At 37.6% G+C, this 16,424-nt stretch overlaps 1 protein-coding gene across 33 annotated transcripts in view; it reads right to left on the bottom strand.

Moving 5' to 3' along the window:
• LRRFIP2 (LRR binding FLII interacting protein 2) overlaps positions 1-16,424 on the bottom strand; it is a 121,550-nt gene that overhangs the window by 35,910 nt on the left and 69,216 nt on the right. For 24 of the 33 annotated variants that reach the window (XM_082412827.1, XM_082412859.1, XM_082412855.1 and 21 more), the window contains 4 exons: positions 11,235-11,279; positions 9,707-9,823; positions 6,844-6,915; positions 1,958-2,128 (listed from right to left, as the gene is read on the bottom strand). In XM_082412827.1, the coding sequence (XP_082268953.1) occupies positions 1,958-2,128; positions 6,844-6,915; positions 9,707-9,823; positions 11,235-11,279 (405 nt within the window). The remainder of the gene's footprint in view (positions 1-1,957; positions 2,129-6,843; positions 6,916-9,706; positions 9,824-11,234; positions 11,280-16,424) is intronic. The other 9 variants (XM_082412858.1, XM_082412835.1, XM_082412853.1 and 6 more) reach the window with 1 other exon arrangement.

Here is a 16,424-nt window from a genome sequence, read left to right as displayed (position 1 = left end):
CTCTGAACAGGAACATCTACTGCATGAGGCAATATCTGTTTAGGAGAAGAGAGCTCAGGGTGAAGGTACAGCAGAGAGAGACATGACCACAAAGTCTTCTGCATCGCAGTACCTGAAGCAGATCCCCAGGGTATTAAAAAAAAGCATACAGATTTTTCAAATTCAAAACGCACAAGGTTTAAAAACAAAAACAAATTGAAAAACCACAACTCTGTATACTAAGACATCTCCGCATCTTAGAAAATTATAGGAGGGAAAAATGAAGTTGGTTAAAATAGCTTATCACAGGGACTTTTTTTTATTTTAAAAATGCTCAAGGACATTTGAGAAGATGGAAAGATAAGAACTCGTTTTAGGACTGATCATTAAATACTTAGCATGAGATTTTCTTCTAATCTGTTAGAAGCAAAGAGCCAGAAATAGCTATGAAAAATGTGTGGGAAGGCAGAAAAGGAGTCCAAGGACTAAGAAAAGTATGACAGCTCAGACACTCCACAATTAGCCTATGAGATACACGAAGAATCAAAGAGGAAACATCTGTTGTCACCAAATCTTCAATGAGCCACTGTCATCAATATGAAAATACCCAGAGGCCTCTTTGTCACTTTATCTAGACACACGTTTTCTTACTCTAACTTTTTTGTTAATAGACACCATTTTTTTCCGAGGAGTTTTAGGTTTACGGCAAAATGGAGCAGAAAGTACAGTGTTTCCACATACTCCCACTCCTCTCCCCACCCCTCAGGAACAGCCTTCCCCCACTAGTAACATCCCAAACCAGAGTGGTACATTTGTTACAATCAATGAACCTACATTGACACATCATTGTCACCCAAAGCCCATAGTTTACATTAGGGTTCGCTCTTAGTGCTGTACATTCTATGAGTTTTGATAAATGTATAATGTATCTACCATTATACTATGATACAGAATAGTACTGCTGCCCTACAAATCTCCTGCACTCTGCCTCTTCATCCCTCCTTTCCCCAAACCCACTACAAATACTTCCTAACACTTTTTAAAAGTGACCAAAACAGGCTGGAATGAGCATTTTTGGTCCTCAAGGAAAGAAATCCCTACAGAGTCTACAGTGATAATGCTGGTCCCTTAGAGGTTATATTAACAGCTTTTCTCCCTTTATTATGTACAAATACAGATTGTTGTTGTTTCTAACAATTCACCAAAGCTCATCTCCTAAATTATTATTATTATTATTTTTAAAACTTTTGCAATGTACTGGCAACTCATTTCTTGACAGTAATATCCACTTGTCCTCTGCTTGGACTGACTAAAACGCTTCTAAAAAACCCAATAAGCTTTTAAGAGAACCCAACTTGTTTTCTGCAGTTGTCAAAAGGCAAATCCAGGCCTTGGGCAGTGGCTTTTATTTTCCATCTGCACATTTTAACAATATAGCTTACAAACCTCTAAAGAAAACATCTGTTGATTTTTGACCCACGTCTCCACACTGCAGTTTTTAAATAACTGGTTAAAGACGTCTCTCCAACCATTTAGAAAACACATTCTCTTGAAAAATGAGAGAAGAGAAAAGAGAAGAAAAGAAAAGAAAAGGGAATAAAATGAACCACCTCAGTGAAAGCCTTTGGAGCTTTGTGGAATTCCAGCCAGTTATAGCAGGAAGAAGTAATTCACTGCAATTGTCCCAATTAAGAGATAGAAAATAAAGATAAAATTTGAGCTGTATTCTATTTTCAGAAACTAAAGGAGGTCATAAGCTTCCCCTTATGAAAATAAGTTAAATCTTATAAAAATTAAGAAAGGAAAATATTTCAGGACCTGCAATCTTACGTTCTGTCAATTTCCTTGCACCAATCAGTTGTGATGGAAATATCATTCCCGGGGATGCTGTGCTCTTCCATCAAACCCAGTACTTCTTAAACGGCAGGTTTTAATTTTCTGACCCCAGAGAAAGGCATGATGTAAGATGAGCAATTACCTTTGATTTTTCTTCATTTTCTCTATAAAATTCTGCCATCTGTTCCTCCTGCTCTTCAATAACATCCTTGAGGGTATCTACTTGGTATATCAAATTGTTCTTCTCATTGTCTAACTGTGCATTGGAAACCATGGCTTTCTTGTATTTTTCTTCCACTTCAGACAAAGACTCCTAAATGAAAGTCAAAGTCATCAGCCTAATATCTAAAATATGTTCATTGCCTATATGCCATATAACAGGAAACTATAGCACTGGCACAAACACATGAAGATGCATTTTTGCAAAATAAAAGCAGTTTGGGGAACTCTTTGTTTAGTAACATGCACATAAAACAGGAGGATAACAATAAGCCAAGAGCGCATCATTATAAGCACTTTATGGGCTCTCTGCTATCCAAGAAAACAAATTCAAGCAGCAGTGTAGCCTCTGAAAGATGAAAAGGGGTGCAGACAACATATGAGAGTCATAGTGTAAAAATCATAAAATACAGCATTAATGGTTTCAGAAATGTTACTCCTGCAGTTTTTAACAACAGCTATTTGCAACAGAATACAGATACAACAGAAGACAGCCTCTCTTTACTCAAGTAAATTTCATACTTATTTGAATTGCACCACTTCCTGGACCTGGACCTGTGTTTTCAGTACTTTCTTGGTCTGCATAACATTAATGTAAATGTATAAACATTTTGTCTAGCAACTTCAAATATTAGCCATTTTTAAATAAGTAAGCAATATAAAAACTATTATTTAAGAAAAAAGAGCTACCACTCAATGCCTAAATTTTTATATACTTCAAAGTTTTCTGCCTAAAATAGCTTACAGCCTGTTTCTTAATAAGTACATCTATTTGGTAGATTACTACTACCTCGCAGTATTTTTAAAACTAAAAAGAAAAACATTTCACATAGAAAAAGTCATCACTTCTGGAAGTAAATTTTTATTTTATTTTACTTTAAAAAATTTTTGGCCATGCGGCATGCGGGATCTTGGTTCCCCAACCAGGAATTGAACCCGCACCCCTGCGGTAAAAGTGCAGAGTCTTAACCACTGGACCGCCAGGGAAATCCCTGGAAATAAATTTTTAAAATATTAATGCAAATGTTTAACAAACAAAAGATCAGTGATATAGAACTGAGAGTCCAGAATCCTTACATTTATGATCAACTGATATTTGACAAGGGTGCCCAGACAACTCAGTGGGAAAAGAGTAGTTTTTTCAATAAATGGTGTTGGGACAACTGAGATCCACATGCAAGCAAATAAAGTTGGACTCTTACTTCACACCAAACACAAAAATTAACTCAAAATGGATCAGAGACCTAAATTAAAAGCTAAAACTATAAAACCCTTCCCAAAAAACACAGGAGTAAATCTTCATGACTTTGGAGTGGGCAATGGTTTCTCAGATACGATACCAAAGTATCAATGAAAGAAAAAGTAGACTTTATCAAAATCAAAAATTTTATGCTACAAACAATACCAAGAAGGTAAAAAGATGACCCACAAAATGGGAGAAAATATTTGTAAATCTTACATCTGATAAGAAACTTGTATCCAGAATATATAAAGAACACTTAGAAATCAATAATTAAAAGACACATCATTCGATTTTAAAATGGGCAAGGATATGACCAGATATTCCTCCAAAGATGGTGTACAAATGGACAATAAGAATACAAAAACTTTCTTAATATAATTAGTGATTAGGGAAATGCACATCAAAACCATAATGAGATACTACTTCAGATCTACTAGGATGGCTATAATCAAAAAACGAGAAACAAGGTAAGTGCTGGTGAGGATATGAAAAAACTAGACTCCTCATACATTGCTGGGAAGAAGGTAAAATACTGCAGCTGCTTTGGAAAACAGGTTGGCAGTACTTCAAAATGTTAAACATCGAGTTACCATATGACCCAACAATTCTATTGCTAGGTAATCTACCCAAGAGAAATGAAAAGATATGTCTATACAAAAAGCTGTACACAAATGTTTACAGCAGCATTATTCATAATAGCCCCAAACTGGAAACAATCCAAATGCCTATCAACTCACAAATGGATAAACAAAATGTAGTAAATCCATATAGTGGAACACTACTCAGCCATTTTATACACACACACACACACGTATGTATATAATATGTACATATATGTATACACACATATGTATACATATGTGTGTATACGTATATATACACACATACTGATGCGTGTTATAACACAGATGAATCTTGAAAACATTATGTTAAGTAAAAAGCCAATCATGAAAGACAACACAGACTAGTGGTTACCCAGGGCTAGGTGCAGGAGTGGGAGTGGAGGAGTGGGAAACATCTGCTGATTAGTATGGGGTTTCTTTTTGGGGTAGTGAAAATGTTCTAAAATTGGTGATGGTTGCACAATTCTGTGACTATGCAAAAAACCCCACTGAATTGTACACTTTAAATGGATAAATTTTATGGTATGTGATTTATATCTCAATAAAGATACACACAAACACATATGCATACACAAACACATATGCATACACTTAATAATTCTTCACAACCCAGGACTGTATTAACAGACAAGATTTATATTATGATTGAGAACAAATACACCCAAAATAAAGAACATAAGCCCAGTTAACTGTATAATGGTTCAAATACAGTAGGTAACTTAACACAACGCAGAATTTAGAATGATTCTGATCCATCTCAGAGACTAATAGCAAAAAAAAAGAGTCCTCCTCACAACTCAGTCCCATACAAAATGGGGCATGACTGCATGAACACCAGAATCTAAGACAGTTCAAGCAGTAGCTGCAAGGACACAATATATAACATAATAAAACTGACATAAAATGTATGGAGTGTACTTTTTCCTTTAAACCAAAGACCACAGAAGACTATTTTAAACTTAAGTGTCAAGGTAGTTTGTTGTTGTTGTTTTGGCCACACGGCTTGCAGGGTCTTAGTTCCCCAACCAGGGACTGAACCCTCAGCAGTGAAAGCTCGGAGTCCTACCACTGGACCGCCAGCAAACTCCCTCAAGGTGGTATGAATGATTTGAATCTAGCTCACACAGTGACACCCATAAGGAATGAGTTCTACTTAAACGTGTCCAGGGCAGCGACGTTCAGCGTAGGTGCTGGCTAGAAGCAGCAGCGTCATCTGGGACCTGGGGCTAAAAACGCAAATTTCCAACCACCCCATCCTAGACCTACTGAATGAGAAAATCTGGGAGCAGAGCCCAGCAACCTGTGTTAACAAGACCCAGGTGACTGTGGAGGGAGGGTAGAGGGGGGAAAAAGCACCTCAAAGGCAGACATACTTAAGAATAATGTCATAAGCAATGACCGAGCATCCTTTTTAAATAGAATATAGATACATCACACCACCATGCTTTGACCACCAACCAGATAATTTTTTAAAAGATTTTTTCTTCCATTTAAAAGAGTCATTTCAAGGATAAACATAATTTGAAGTCAAGTTCAATTATACACTAACCATGAATTAAGAAAAGGGGACTTATCTGTTCAGGGTCTCAAATAAGGTTAATCTGTTTTTTGTATCCTTCAAAAAATGAAATAAATGGTAGATCTAAAAGGTAAGGGGAAAATGTTTAAAATAAAATAAAAAACGAGTAAGAATGCCTTTGAATCACTTGCTTTCCTGATACATTATGTTACGTATGAGACTTTAAAATGAATGTATTTATTGAATGTACTGGATTTGTTCCATTGATCTAAGATATTTCCAAGTCATATCTCTAAAGCCTTAAAAGGGGGATTAAATCCTGAAGATGAGAGCAGTAAGACGAACTGAGCACATCGGCTCACTAACTCTGGGATCCTCCTGATGTTTACCGACAACCACACACTGCTGTCAACAGCGTCCAGGCTTCCCGGGGGCGCCCTCCATACGCCTTCCCACCCTTTCTGGTCCTGTGCCTTCTGGACCATAATCACCTGCATGAAGTTTCTGGCTGGTAGCTGGGCTAAGTCCAATCATGCTGGACGGCTGAGCAAAGCCTTGACCATTAGGTCTACACTGCGTCCTTTGCGCATATCCTGAGTCACCTTTCTGAATGCCTTGCTTACGCATTTTTAGAGGCCTGGTGTGTATTTCTATTTCAAATAGGGACCCACATGTATTCAGAGAAACTTACAGTAATTCATAATATTAGGTTTGAACTTCATAAGAAAACATAGGGAAGAGCATGATCATCAAGTGCCATTTACAACTAAAATGTCTGCCTCACACGGACACTTCTAGTGAAAACTGGTAGCCATCCTCGATTGGAAAAAATAAGGCCCATTTAAATTTACCTCCAAGTTCTTTAAGGCACCGAATCTGTGTAGCCCTTTTTGATCTGTGTGTAAAAAAATCAAAACAAAAAGAAAACACAGTCCTCACGCTTCAGGGTCCTTCCTCCAGAAGGAATATTTATAATAATGCTCTTTCTCTTAGATGCTTCTTCCTTCTACTCCTAATACTAACTGAATTTGGTGACAGAAACAGGCAATGCTCTTTCATTTAGCTTGGAAGAATTTTAAGGTCTAATTCTCAATAAAAAATATTCTTAGAACACTTTTTAGGTTTTTGCCCAACTCAATTCTGTAAGGCTAAGACACAAGGGATACGTAAGTATTTTATAAGGTTTAAAAACTGTAAGGCATAATAGCTTTTCCTGAATATTCCAAAAACTACAGTACACATTTAAACATAAGCAGAGATTGGAAGTTCGTCTTTCCTATGCATTGCAGGTTAAGCACATGCTTGAAAGACAAACACTGTTAGTAAAGCTATGTGCAGTGGGGTTAATAGAATTTGTGAAACCACCATTACCAACACTTCTGCATACAGAGAACATGCTTGGGCTGCAGAATGGGCCCTGATACCTTTAGTTCCTTAAGCCCCTGCATGTATCTCCCTTCTACATCCTGTATCTGGTCCTTAAGGTCATAGATATCCTGCAGGACATAGGAATGAACCATTGCATAAAACCACACACAAAGTCTCAAAGCATTCAGATGAAAATGTGAATTACTTTTGCATATTCCAGACTAAAAGCAGAGAAACTGAGGTACATAAACGTAACTGCCACTGCAAACTGCTAAAAGGGGCAAACAGGCAGGTGATGGTGGGGCTGGGGAAGGCCTGGAGTAATCAATCTAACATATCAAATACTTCCTTGACATTAACTCTTGCGGAAAAAACATTAGCAAATGGGGCTGGGGCTGTGTACAAAAGCTATATAAGTTATAACATTTTTTAACATACAATTTAAAAAACTGTATCAATCATTCAAATAATTTTTAGCATAACACTCCACCGAGAACTAGTAAAGTATGTAGCAAATTAATTATAAGCTGAAGATTTTACTGAGTCATGCAGAAATTTTTAAAAATGTAAAACTAGGTATGAACAAAGTTGTCTTTCAATGACTTGGTTACTGACCACAATTAATTTGGGAGAAAGATAAGTAAAGGGAGGGGTATTAAACAAATATTTTAAACACAATGTCAAATGAGAGAGTCTATCCTGAGGACATTATTTAAATGATGAGAAAAGCCTTTGCTCCAAATGTTACCATAATCCTTATAAGAAAAGTGAAGCAGGTCAAATTTTAAATGGAAAATATTGTTTCCCTTGTACCTGACCTTGCTACCTGAGGTCTATTCTGGATGGTTGATTTAGGGGGGAAATAACTGCTACAGGGCCCTGAACATAACTGTACAATTACAGGCAGGATCAATTATCAAAGGCCCATTACACAGAGTTTCTGTATTACATTTCCCCTGTCCCCTTAATTCCCTCCTTGGTAGGTTTGCCTTTTACTCATTGGTTCATTCGACAGACATTTATCAAGTGCCTATTAGGAGCCAAATGCTAGGATACAAAAATCTCATTTCCTTCAAGTAGGTTGTTCTCTCAAAGAAGAAATACAAGTAAACAGTGAGCACAAGCTAAGTCTGAGGCTGGAATGCCCCATCCTTTTGTCCCACTAGAAAATAGCACCTAAAGGCAAGAGTTAAGCTTATTCAACTTTGCACCCTTGTGCTTATGCCTGGTACTTAGGAAGAGTTCAATAACACTGACCCCTTCAAAGTCAGAGCCAGGCTGACCTGGGCCTCCTTCTGCAGTGCCACTGCCGCTGTTCCAAACCTCCTCGCCCTCTCCTAACCCTCAGCCCACTTTTACGAGCTGCCCATTTCACAAGCCAGACTCCTGCTCCTACCCCGCCCACAATCTTACTCAGTCACCGCTGGTCCCTCCCTCCTCCTCTACTGTGTCAGTGGGAAGGGGCGGCCACCTTCCATCCATCTGATCCCTGGACATTCCTCTCACCCACTCAGGCACTTTCTCAGTCAGCTACCCCTTCTCCTTCCTTAACCTTCATAGTCTCTCTCTACTGGCTCAATCCAACCAATGAAAACAACAACTAATGCTGCCTTTAGAAGAACACAAAAACCTCTTAACTTCCTCTCCCTCTCTACTGACCAAACAACTTCCATTCTCCAATACTCTCTTCAGAGCACGCTGCCTACGTTTTCTCCCATCACAGTTTTGACTTGCTCATCTCATCCCCATTGTTCAACCACAGGGTAACTCTTCTCCTTGCCTCCAATGCTTCTTCCAGTCTGTGGTCAATCTTTAGGAATGCAAATCAGATAGTACTGCTCTGCTATTTAATACCCCATAGTTGTCAGGGTAAACCTGAATTCCTGCCACACAAGGTGCTTTGTGATATGGCCCATCACTACTTCTCCAGCCTTCTCTCTCACCCACTACGAATCCTCACTTCTCATCCTACCCTCTGGCAACTTTGCTATACAGATAATCTTGTGGTTCTCGGAATTTAACTATCTGAGAAAGCCTTCACCCTTCAGCTTCTTTGCCTGGTTAATTTTTATTCTTCCTTCACCCCTTGTCTCCTCCGAAAAGCCTTTTTTTTTAATGTCTTCTTCTAGTCTAATTTAGATGATGCTTCTCTGAATTCCCTTAACAGCCCTATTCTTGCTACTACCATGGCATCACACCACCTGGTTTTACTGGTTTATATCCATTTGTCTTCCCTATGAAACAGCGAACTCCTTAAGTCCAAAGTGTGCTTTACTGCCTGACTCTGTGGGGCCAAGTGCTCAACAATGCTGAATGAATGAATAAATGCAATTTTTATTACTGCCCTTCCCTCGTTCCTCAAAAAGAGCATGTTCAGCAAATAGACATTCAAATACATTTTGAAAGGGTTATTAATAAGAATGGAGACTCAACTAATGGGTTAAATGAGCTTACATTACTCAGGTATTTCTGTCATCCCAAATATTATTATACTTGTCTTATCATGAAACACTGAGAGATAACTGTATTCAGGCAGCCAAATAACACCATAACAGCTCAAAAGACTAATAATTCCCCAAATCTGGTTCCTTGTACATCCACATATTTTCCATTTAAAATATGGCCAATTATTTGAGATAATTACTTTTATATACATTAGAAAGGTTTTTTGGCATTTGTAAATTAGCAGAACTCATTCCAATATCATCAAATGTTCAGGAAAGAGAATGGAAGAATTAACTAATCTCCTTCCCTTCAGACCCTAGTCACATTCTTGAACTGCACTAACAATTTTTTTTAAAGAACTCATACCATACTTTTTTCTTCCTACCAAGACACATTAAATGTTAAATAGTTCCAGTAGACTACAAAGAAGCCAAAAAATTGTTTATAAAAAGCAAACCAAAAATCGCGGTTTACCCGCAATTCACTTAATGAGGTGTCTGGATCTATTAAGCTGCTGGTGTCCCCGCTTCCTCGTCTGGATGAGTTTCCACTTAGAGGGGTTGTTGCTGAGGCAGAATTTCGAGATGAAGGCTAGAGAAAAAGAAATATGGCACTTTTAAGTCTTGTTTCTTTAAAACTATATTTGCTGTGGAAACTAAAAGTGGGCCAGGGTGGTGGGGAGAGATCTAACACAGTGTGGACAAGAAGTTACCGAATGCAATCTACAGGCAATTTAGACTAGCTTTGGGGAGAGGGTACCCAGAGACAGGCCCAGGCATACTAAGCACAACTGTGTGCGCTTGCTTTATTGGAATCTAGAATTCATAATAACTAAGAAGGAAATGGTTCGTGTGAGAGTTGTCTGTTTTCTAAGTTTATCTTTGTTGTATTGTAAACAGCACTGGGGTGAGTACATCAGCTTGATTTTAAACAGTTTTAGAACGTTATAGTTGGTATGCTAATTAGCAGTCCTCCTATTTAGTTCCTGAAGCTGCTTCTTTAGAATCTTTTCTTTTCCTAATACTTTGCTGATAAAGTTGGAGATAACTATTTGCAGCTGACAGCAACAATACCGTGTATCACTATGAATTTAGACTGCTCTTCCCACAGTGAGTTTAAATGCGACATCATGCTACTGAATTAATAAATGGCAGGGATTTGTGCTATTCAATACAGCAGCCAACTAGCCACATGCAGTGACTGAGCACTTGGAACGTGGTTAGTCCAAATTGAGAATTTTTTTTTAGGTGTAAAATACACACCAGATTTCGAAGGCTTAGTGTGGAAAAAAGAATGTAAAATATTTCATTAATAAGTTTTCATATTGATTATGTTTAAATATTTTGGACATTTGGGTTAAATAAAATATATTATTTGTATTAATTTTATCTGTTTCTTTTTACTATTTTAGTGTGGCTGCTAGAAAATTTAAACTTACATATGTGGTTTACATTTGTGGCTTGCACTGTATTTCTGCTGGATAGAACTGGTACACCTTTTGGGGGCATAGCACAAAATTAATCCTGATAATTTCCCTAAGATGACTTTCTAAAAATATTTCTAGAAGAAATATTTTTAGAGACTTTTTAAACACAAAGCAACTCCTAGAAAGGAGTTATTTTATTGTACTTTGAAGAATTATTTATCTATAATAGGAAAAAAACAAAACTCTCAGAGTTTGTCACCACCATTCCTAAAGACACTTCTTCATTTTCAGTGTTTAATGGCTTCTTCTAAGGATTAAATTCTAGAGGAATGAAAATCAAAAGAGCAGCCAAAAGTTTAAGAGGTGACATTCAAGGAAATAAAATGCAGTGTCTTTTCTCTTCCCAGTGCTTCACATGATTCAACCACAGAGGAATTTGGGGGTCAAGGACAGGAAGTAGATGAAGAGAGGAAGAGTAGCTCCATCAGTTAAACTGCTGTAAAATCAAGAATAAAATAGTAGACAGTAAGTTATTGACCTTGAGAACTTAATTTCCTTAGGAATTTAGATACTCACCCTTGTGTAATTTTCAGCATATTGTTTGTCAGATTTTTCATCCAACTAGAAAAGAACAGAGATAAAAATCAGAAAAGATGCTTAGCATTTTGATTTTTTTATGGGGAGAAAAAAGAAGTGACCTCATTTGAGTTCTCCAAGTTCAATCGATATTTGGAACCTAAAAGCAAACATACTAAAACTGAAATAAAAGTTGGGACACATAAAACAAGACGTTAAGAACTTTAATTCTTATCTAAGGAAGACATGGAGTAAGCAAGCTGTCCTTATGAAAAAATTTAGAACTTTTACACAGATTTTCTTTTCATGGTATTTGAAACATATTAAAGAAAACTATATATAAACTTAAATTTTATCATTGTGAAAGTTAACACACACACACAAAAAAGTGTATACATCAAAAAGAAAATTCTGATAAAACCAAAAGCCAAAAAACTTTATTATCTTAGCATTACTGACACAGGACACACAGATTAAGAGTAGCACACTTAGCCAAAAAAGTTCAGATTGGACTAGAGCATGTAAAATATATCATCAAAAAAATTTCCCGGGGCTTCCCTGGTGGCGCAGTGGTTGAGAATCTGCCTGCTAATGCAGGGGACACGGGTTCGAGCCCTGGCCTGGGAGGATCCCACATGCCGCGGAGCAACTGGGCCCGTGAGCCACAACTACTGAGCCTGCGCGTCTGGAGCCTGTGCTCCGCAACAAGAGAGGCCGCGATGGTGAGAGGCCCGCGCACCGCGATGAAGAGTGGCCCCCGCTTGCCACAGCTAGAGAGAGCCCTCACACAGAAACGAAGACCCAACACAGCCATAAATAAATAAAAATAAATAAATTAAAAAAAAAAAAAATTTCCCCACAGCACTAAGGAATTGGTTGTCTGGTTTTTGTTTTTGCTTTTTAAGTAACACATGCTCACGTATCTAAAAAAAAGAAAAAAACAGCACAAAGGGTATGCAAAGCAAGCCTCTCTCTAGAGGTACACCATACCTGGATCTTCAAGGGCAACCTACACCCAGTCTTTAAAATATTCTAACAGTAGTGGCCCAAATACATTCCATATCTTCTTTTTCCCCTTACCATGTTTCAGAGATCAGAGAAAGTACTTTATTTTTCTTCATGGCATTTATCACTCCCTGACCCCATGATATTTATTAACTTATTTATTAATAAACAAACTTACTTATTGTCTGATCTCTCTCTCTTTAATGTAAGCTCTATGTCTGTATGTTCTTTTCTGTATTCCTAACACCAAGAATAGCACCTGGGGCTTCCCTGGTGGTGCAGTGGTTAAGAATCTGCCTGCCAATGCAGGGGACACGGGTTCGAGCCCTGGTCCGGGAAGATCCCACATGGCGCGGAGCAACTAACCCCACGTGCCACAACTACTGAGTCTGCACTCTAGAGCCTGCGAGCCAAAACTACTGAAGCCTGTGTGCCTAGAGCCTGTGCTCCACAACAAGAGAAGCCACCGCAATGAGAAGCACGTGCACCGCAACGAAGAGTAGCCCCTGCTCACCGCAAATAAAGCCCGCGCGCAGCAATAAAGACCCAACACAGCCACAAATAAATAAATAAATTTTAAAAAAAGAATAGCACCTGGCATACAGGACTCAAAATTTGTTGGATGAATGAATAAATGAATTATATCCCATATGTACTTATAGACTTACCTCATTTATTTTAACAGCTGCATAGTAACCTATTATCTGGACATACCATAATTGAGTTATCCTATCTTCTGCAGATAGGCCTTACGGTTGTTTTAGTTGGTGTTTCAAGAAGGGAAGTACCTAAAAGGTTTAGTCTAAAACCCTGACTTTATAGCTGAGGAAAGAGAAATTCAGAGGTGAAAGATCTTGCTGAAGCACGCGTAACTACTAAACGTCAGAGCTGAATCCAGACCTCAGTTTTGTGAATTTTTCATATTTTTTACCTGTATATACTGTCCCAATTACCACTGGGGGAAAAAAGTCACAGAAAAATTTAACTAAATGAAAATATACCCAGACTCCAACTCCCAGACCAACCCTCCCAGCCCAATCTAGAGAAGAGATTTGAAAACCTTCCTTAGTTAATTATTAAAACACAAAATGTCATTATTTCTGGCTCAGTTCAGATCACTTCACTCTAGCTTCCTCATATTTGAGTTTTTTCTGTTTTTTTTCAATACCCACATTTATTTGTGTTCATTTTCTGTCTCAGTAAACACCTTTTATTATAAGTACCAAATCAGAATATAAATACTATCTCAGACTTCAAATTTTTTTGCTACTTCTTACTGTAATACTTTTTAAAAAAAGAACTGATTTTAGTTCATTTTGACTTCTTTAAACCACATATGAAATGTTTTAAAACAGGCGATGACAATAGTTTTTAATATTGGCAGTTATTGCCATAAAAAGGAATTATCTTCCTCACATCTATACTAGTAAAATATATTGCCTAATATTTAATGTGTTATTCCTCAGAGTGAAAGAAATACCATATCTAAATAAACTGACTTATTTTCCTTAGAGTATCTTCCAACTCTCTTCTACTAATGAGTTAAAGAGAAAAACAAGCAGCATTCAGAAACATTCTTCCAGGTCCATTTGAAATTCTGTCTCTTATCCCACTCTCACACAAATGACCCCCAAACCCACCCATTTTTTAATAGACAGTCACCTGAGAATAATCTTACATTTCAGAGGCTGCATCACTGACCCAGTCCACTGCAGGATTGATTCTGTTGCTTCTGCTATCTCCTGACAGATCCTAACTCCCGCACCTGCCCAAGTTGATCATGTGCCAAACTTCAGGGATTGTGGAGGTAGCAAAAATGCCTAGAGCAGCCCCGCTGCAGGGACTTGGCCAGGGACTCTTCAGTGCTCACTTCTCAGGCTCGTGCTGCGTTATGTGCAGCCTTCCGTTTAGACGAAAAGCTAGTTGAAACCTGGTATTCTAAAAGCGTTGGGAGGTCTACATAGCTGCATTGCAACGATAAGCTAGTGTTCAAAATGATGACCAAAAGAGTGTGCCAGATCCTCAAAAGGCTCTTAAGTGGAATAAGATATAATCATGTTTAATATACTAAGGTATAAAAGAGGGAAATGTTGGTAAAAGGGTACAAACTTTCAGCTAGAAGATCAATAAGGTCTGAGGATGTAATGTAAAACATGGTGACTACAGCTGATTTTTAAAAATTGTTATGTATGAATAACATGGAAAAAATAAATATGCAATAATATGAAAAATCAGAAAACAAAGGCTATATGTACTATATAGTCATATTTTTGTAAAACAAGCAAATTAAACTGAGATAGAGAAAAATACGGAAAATAAGTCATCAAATTGCTTTAAAAAAAAGTGGCTAAACAAAATGGTAGACTACAATATAAAACAACAACAACAAAACAGAAAGCAAGGCTTTTTTCCTTAGTAAAGCCCTCAGGACTTGCTCATGAATACTGACTACAGCCTACTATTCTCAAAAACTTTCAAGTAAATATTATGCCATTACACTCCTAAATAATTAAATAGGTAATTTTCCAATCAAGAAAAGGGTTCCCTTGATAGCTGGAAATGGAAAGTTTGCTGACAGGCTCGTATCAATAATATTGCATATTCGTATTAATGCACAAAGAAGAGCACATGATGGCAAACTTTATTGCTTCTTTTAAGAATTTCAAATTATCGACTCGCAATCAAAGTCTTAAATATCATCTTTTCCATATTTCAGTGATAAATGCCTTTGCCTTATTTATGTCTGGGAAATCTGAAAATGCTTTGCTCTTGACATTAGAGTATAGATTGTTTCTCTTTAAATCTACACTCCTTGATTATTTGTTGAAATTAGTACATGAGAAATATTTCTTAGAATACATATCTTGTCAAATCTTTGAAACTCTTGGTTTCTTCTTAAAAGAAAGGTATTTCTTATTCTCTGATTAAGAGGCCCTTTGACCTCCGTTTCAGCAAATGGCTACTTTGACAGATAATTTTATCCTACTAAAATGGTAAAATACAATTTGAACCTTTTTGAGTGGGAACAGAATTTTAGTTGTGAACACATTGTTTTTTTTGGCTGTGTTGGGTCTTCGTTGCTACGCACAGGCTTTCTCTAGTTGCGGTGAGCGGGGGCTCCTCTTTGCTGCGGTGTGCGGGCTTCTCATTGCAGTGGCTTCTCTTGATGCAGAGCACGGGCTCTAGGTGCACGGGCTTCCGTAGCTGTGGCTCACGGGCTCTAGAGCGCAGGCTCAGTAGTTGTGGCGCACGGGCTTAGTTGCTCCGCGGCATGTGGGATCTTTCCCGGACCAGGACTCAAACCCGTGTCCCCTGCATTAGCAGGCAGACTCTTAACCACTGCGCCACCAGGGAAGCCCCGTGAACACATTTTAATACCATCATTTGAAAGAGTTGTTTAGAAATAAAGATGTATTTTATTCCAAATTTTTTTGCTCTAGAGAGGGGCCCAACATATATTTTTAGGCTTTGCCAAGAGGTAAAATTAAGGATATTATATAGGTACTTAGATAACCATTAACAAACAAAAAACAAAGAAAACTTTGGCTGGTAGTCTATAAAATAACAGGGGGCTGGCCAGATTTGCCAACCACTGCTCTAGAGAAGCTTGTGCTTATGTTATAAGGTATACAGCATGATTCGATATACATATACACAGCCTATATACATGTATATCAAATCATTATGCTATATACCTTAAATATGTATACTTCTTATTAAAATATGTAGATAAATCAAAATAACTACCTGGCAAAAGAGAAGAGTTTTATTTAATTAGTAGAGGCAGTGGAAGACTAAAAATAACCGTCAACCTTTTCACTCCTGTGTAGTTACTAAAATAAATTGCCAAGAAATAAACGTAAGGAGGACATAGCCAGTAATTCAGACATCACATTAGATGCTAAAAGAATTCAAAGTTTTTAAGAGAAAAGGTGTACACAATAAATTAAATTGTTTACATCTATGAAAAAACAGGTTACTAAGCAAATTAATAAAATGGGCAATATTTCAAGGGAAGGACTTGGGAGCCAGTCTTCTAACTTTGTGTGCAGAGAGACTGTTGATGTGACCAAGGTCAAGATGGGACTGTTGCTCAGCCAGCCAGCTTTGAGCGCCAACAATCTGGAATACTTAAGGACAACACTCAGAATTGTTTTCTAGGATCAGTCATTCAGAAATAGCTAT

This window comes from Balaenoptera physalus (assembly GCF_965194825.1).
Source record: "Balaenoptera physalus genome assembly, chromosome: 11".
Taxonomy (NCBI): Eukaryota; Metazoa; Chordata; class Mammalia; order Artiodactyla; family Balaenopteridae; genus Balaenoptera; species Balaenoptera physalus.
The sequence above is the reverse complement of the archived record's forward strand: the minus strand, read 5'-3'. Positions and strand labels throughout refer to the sequence as shown.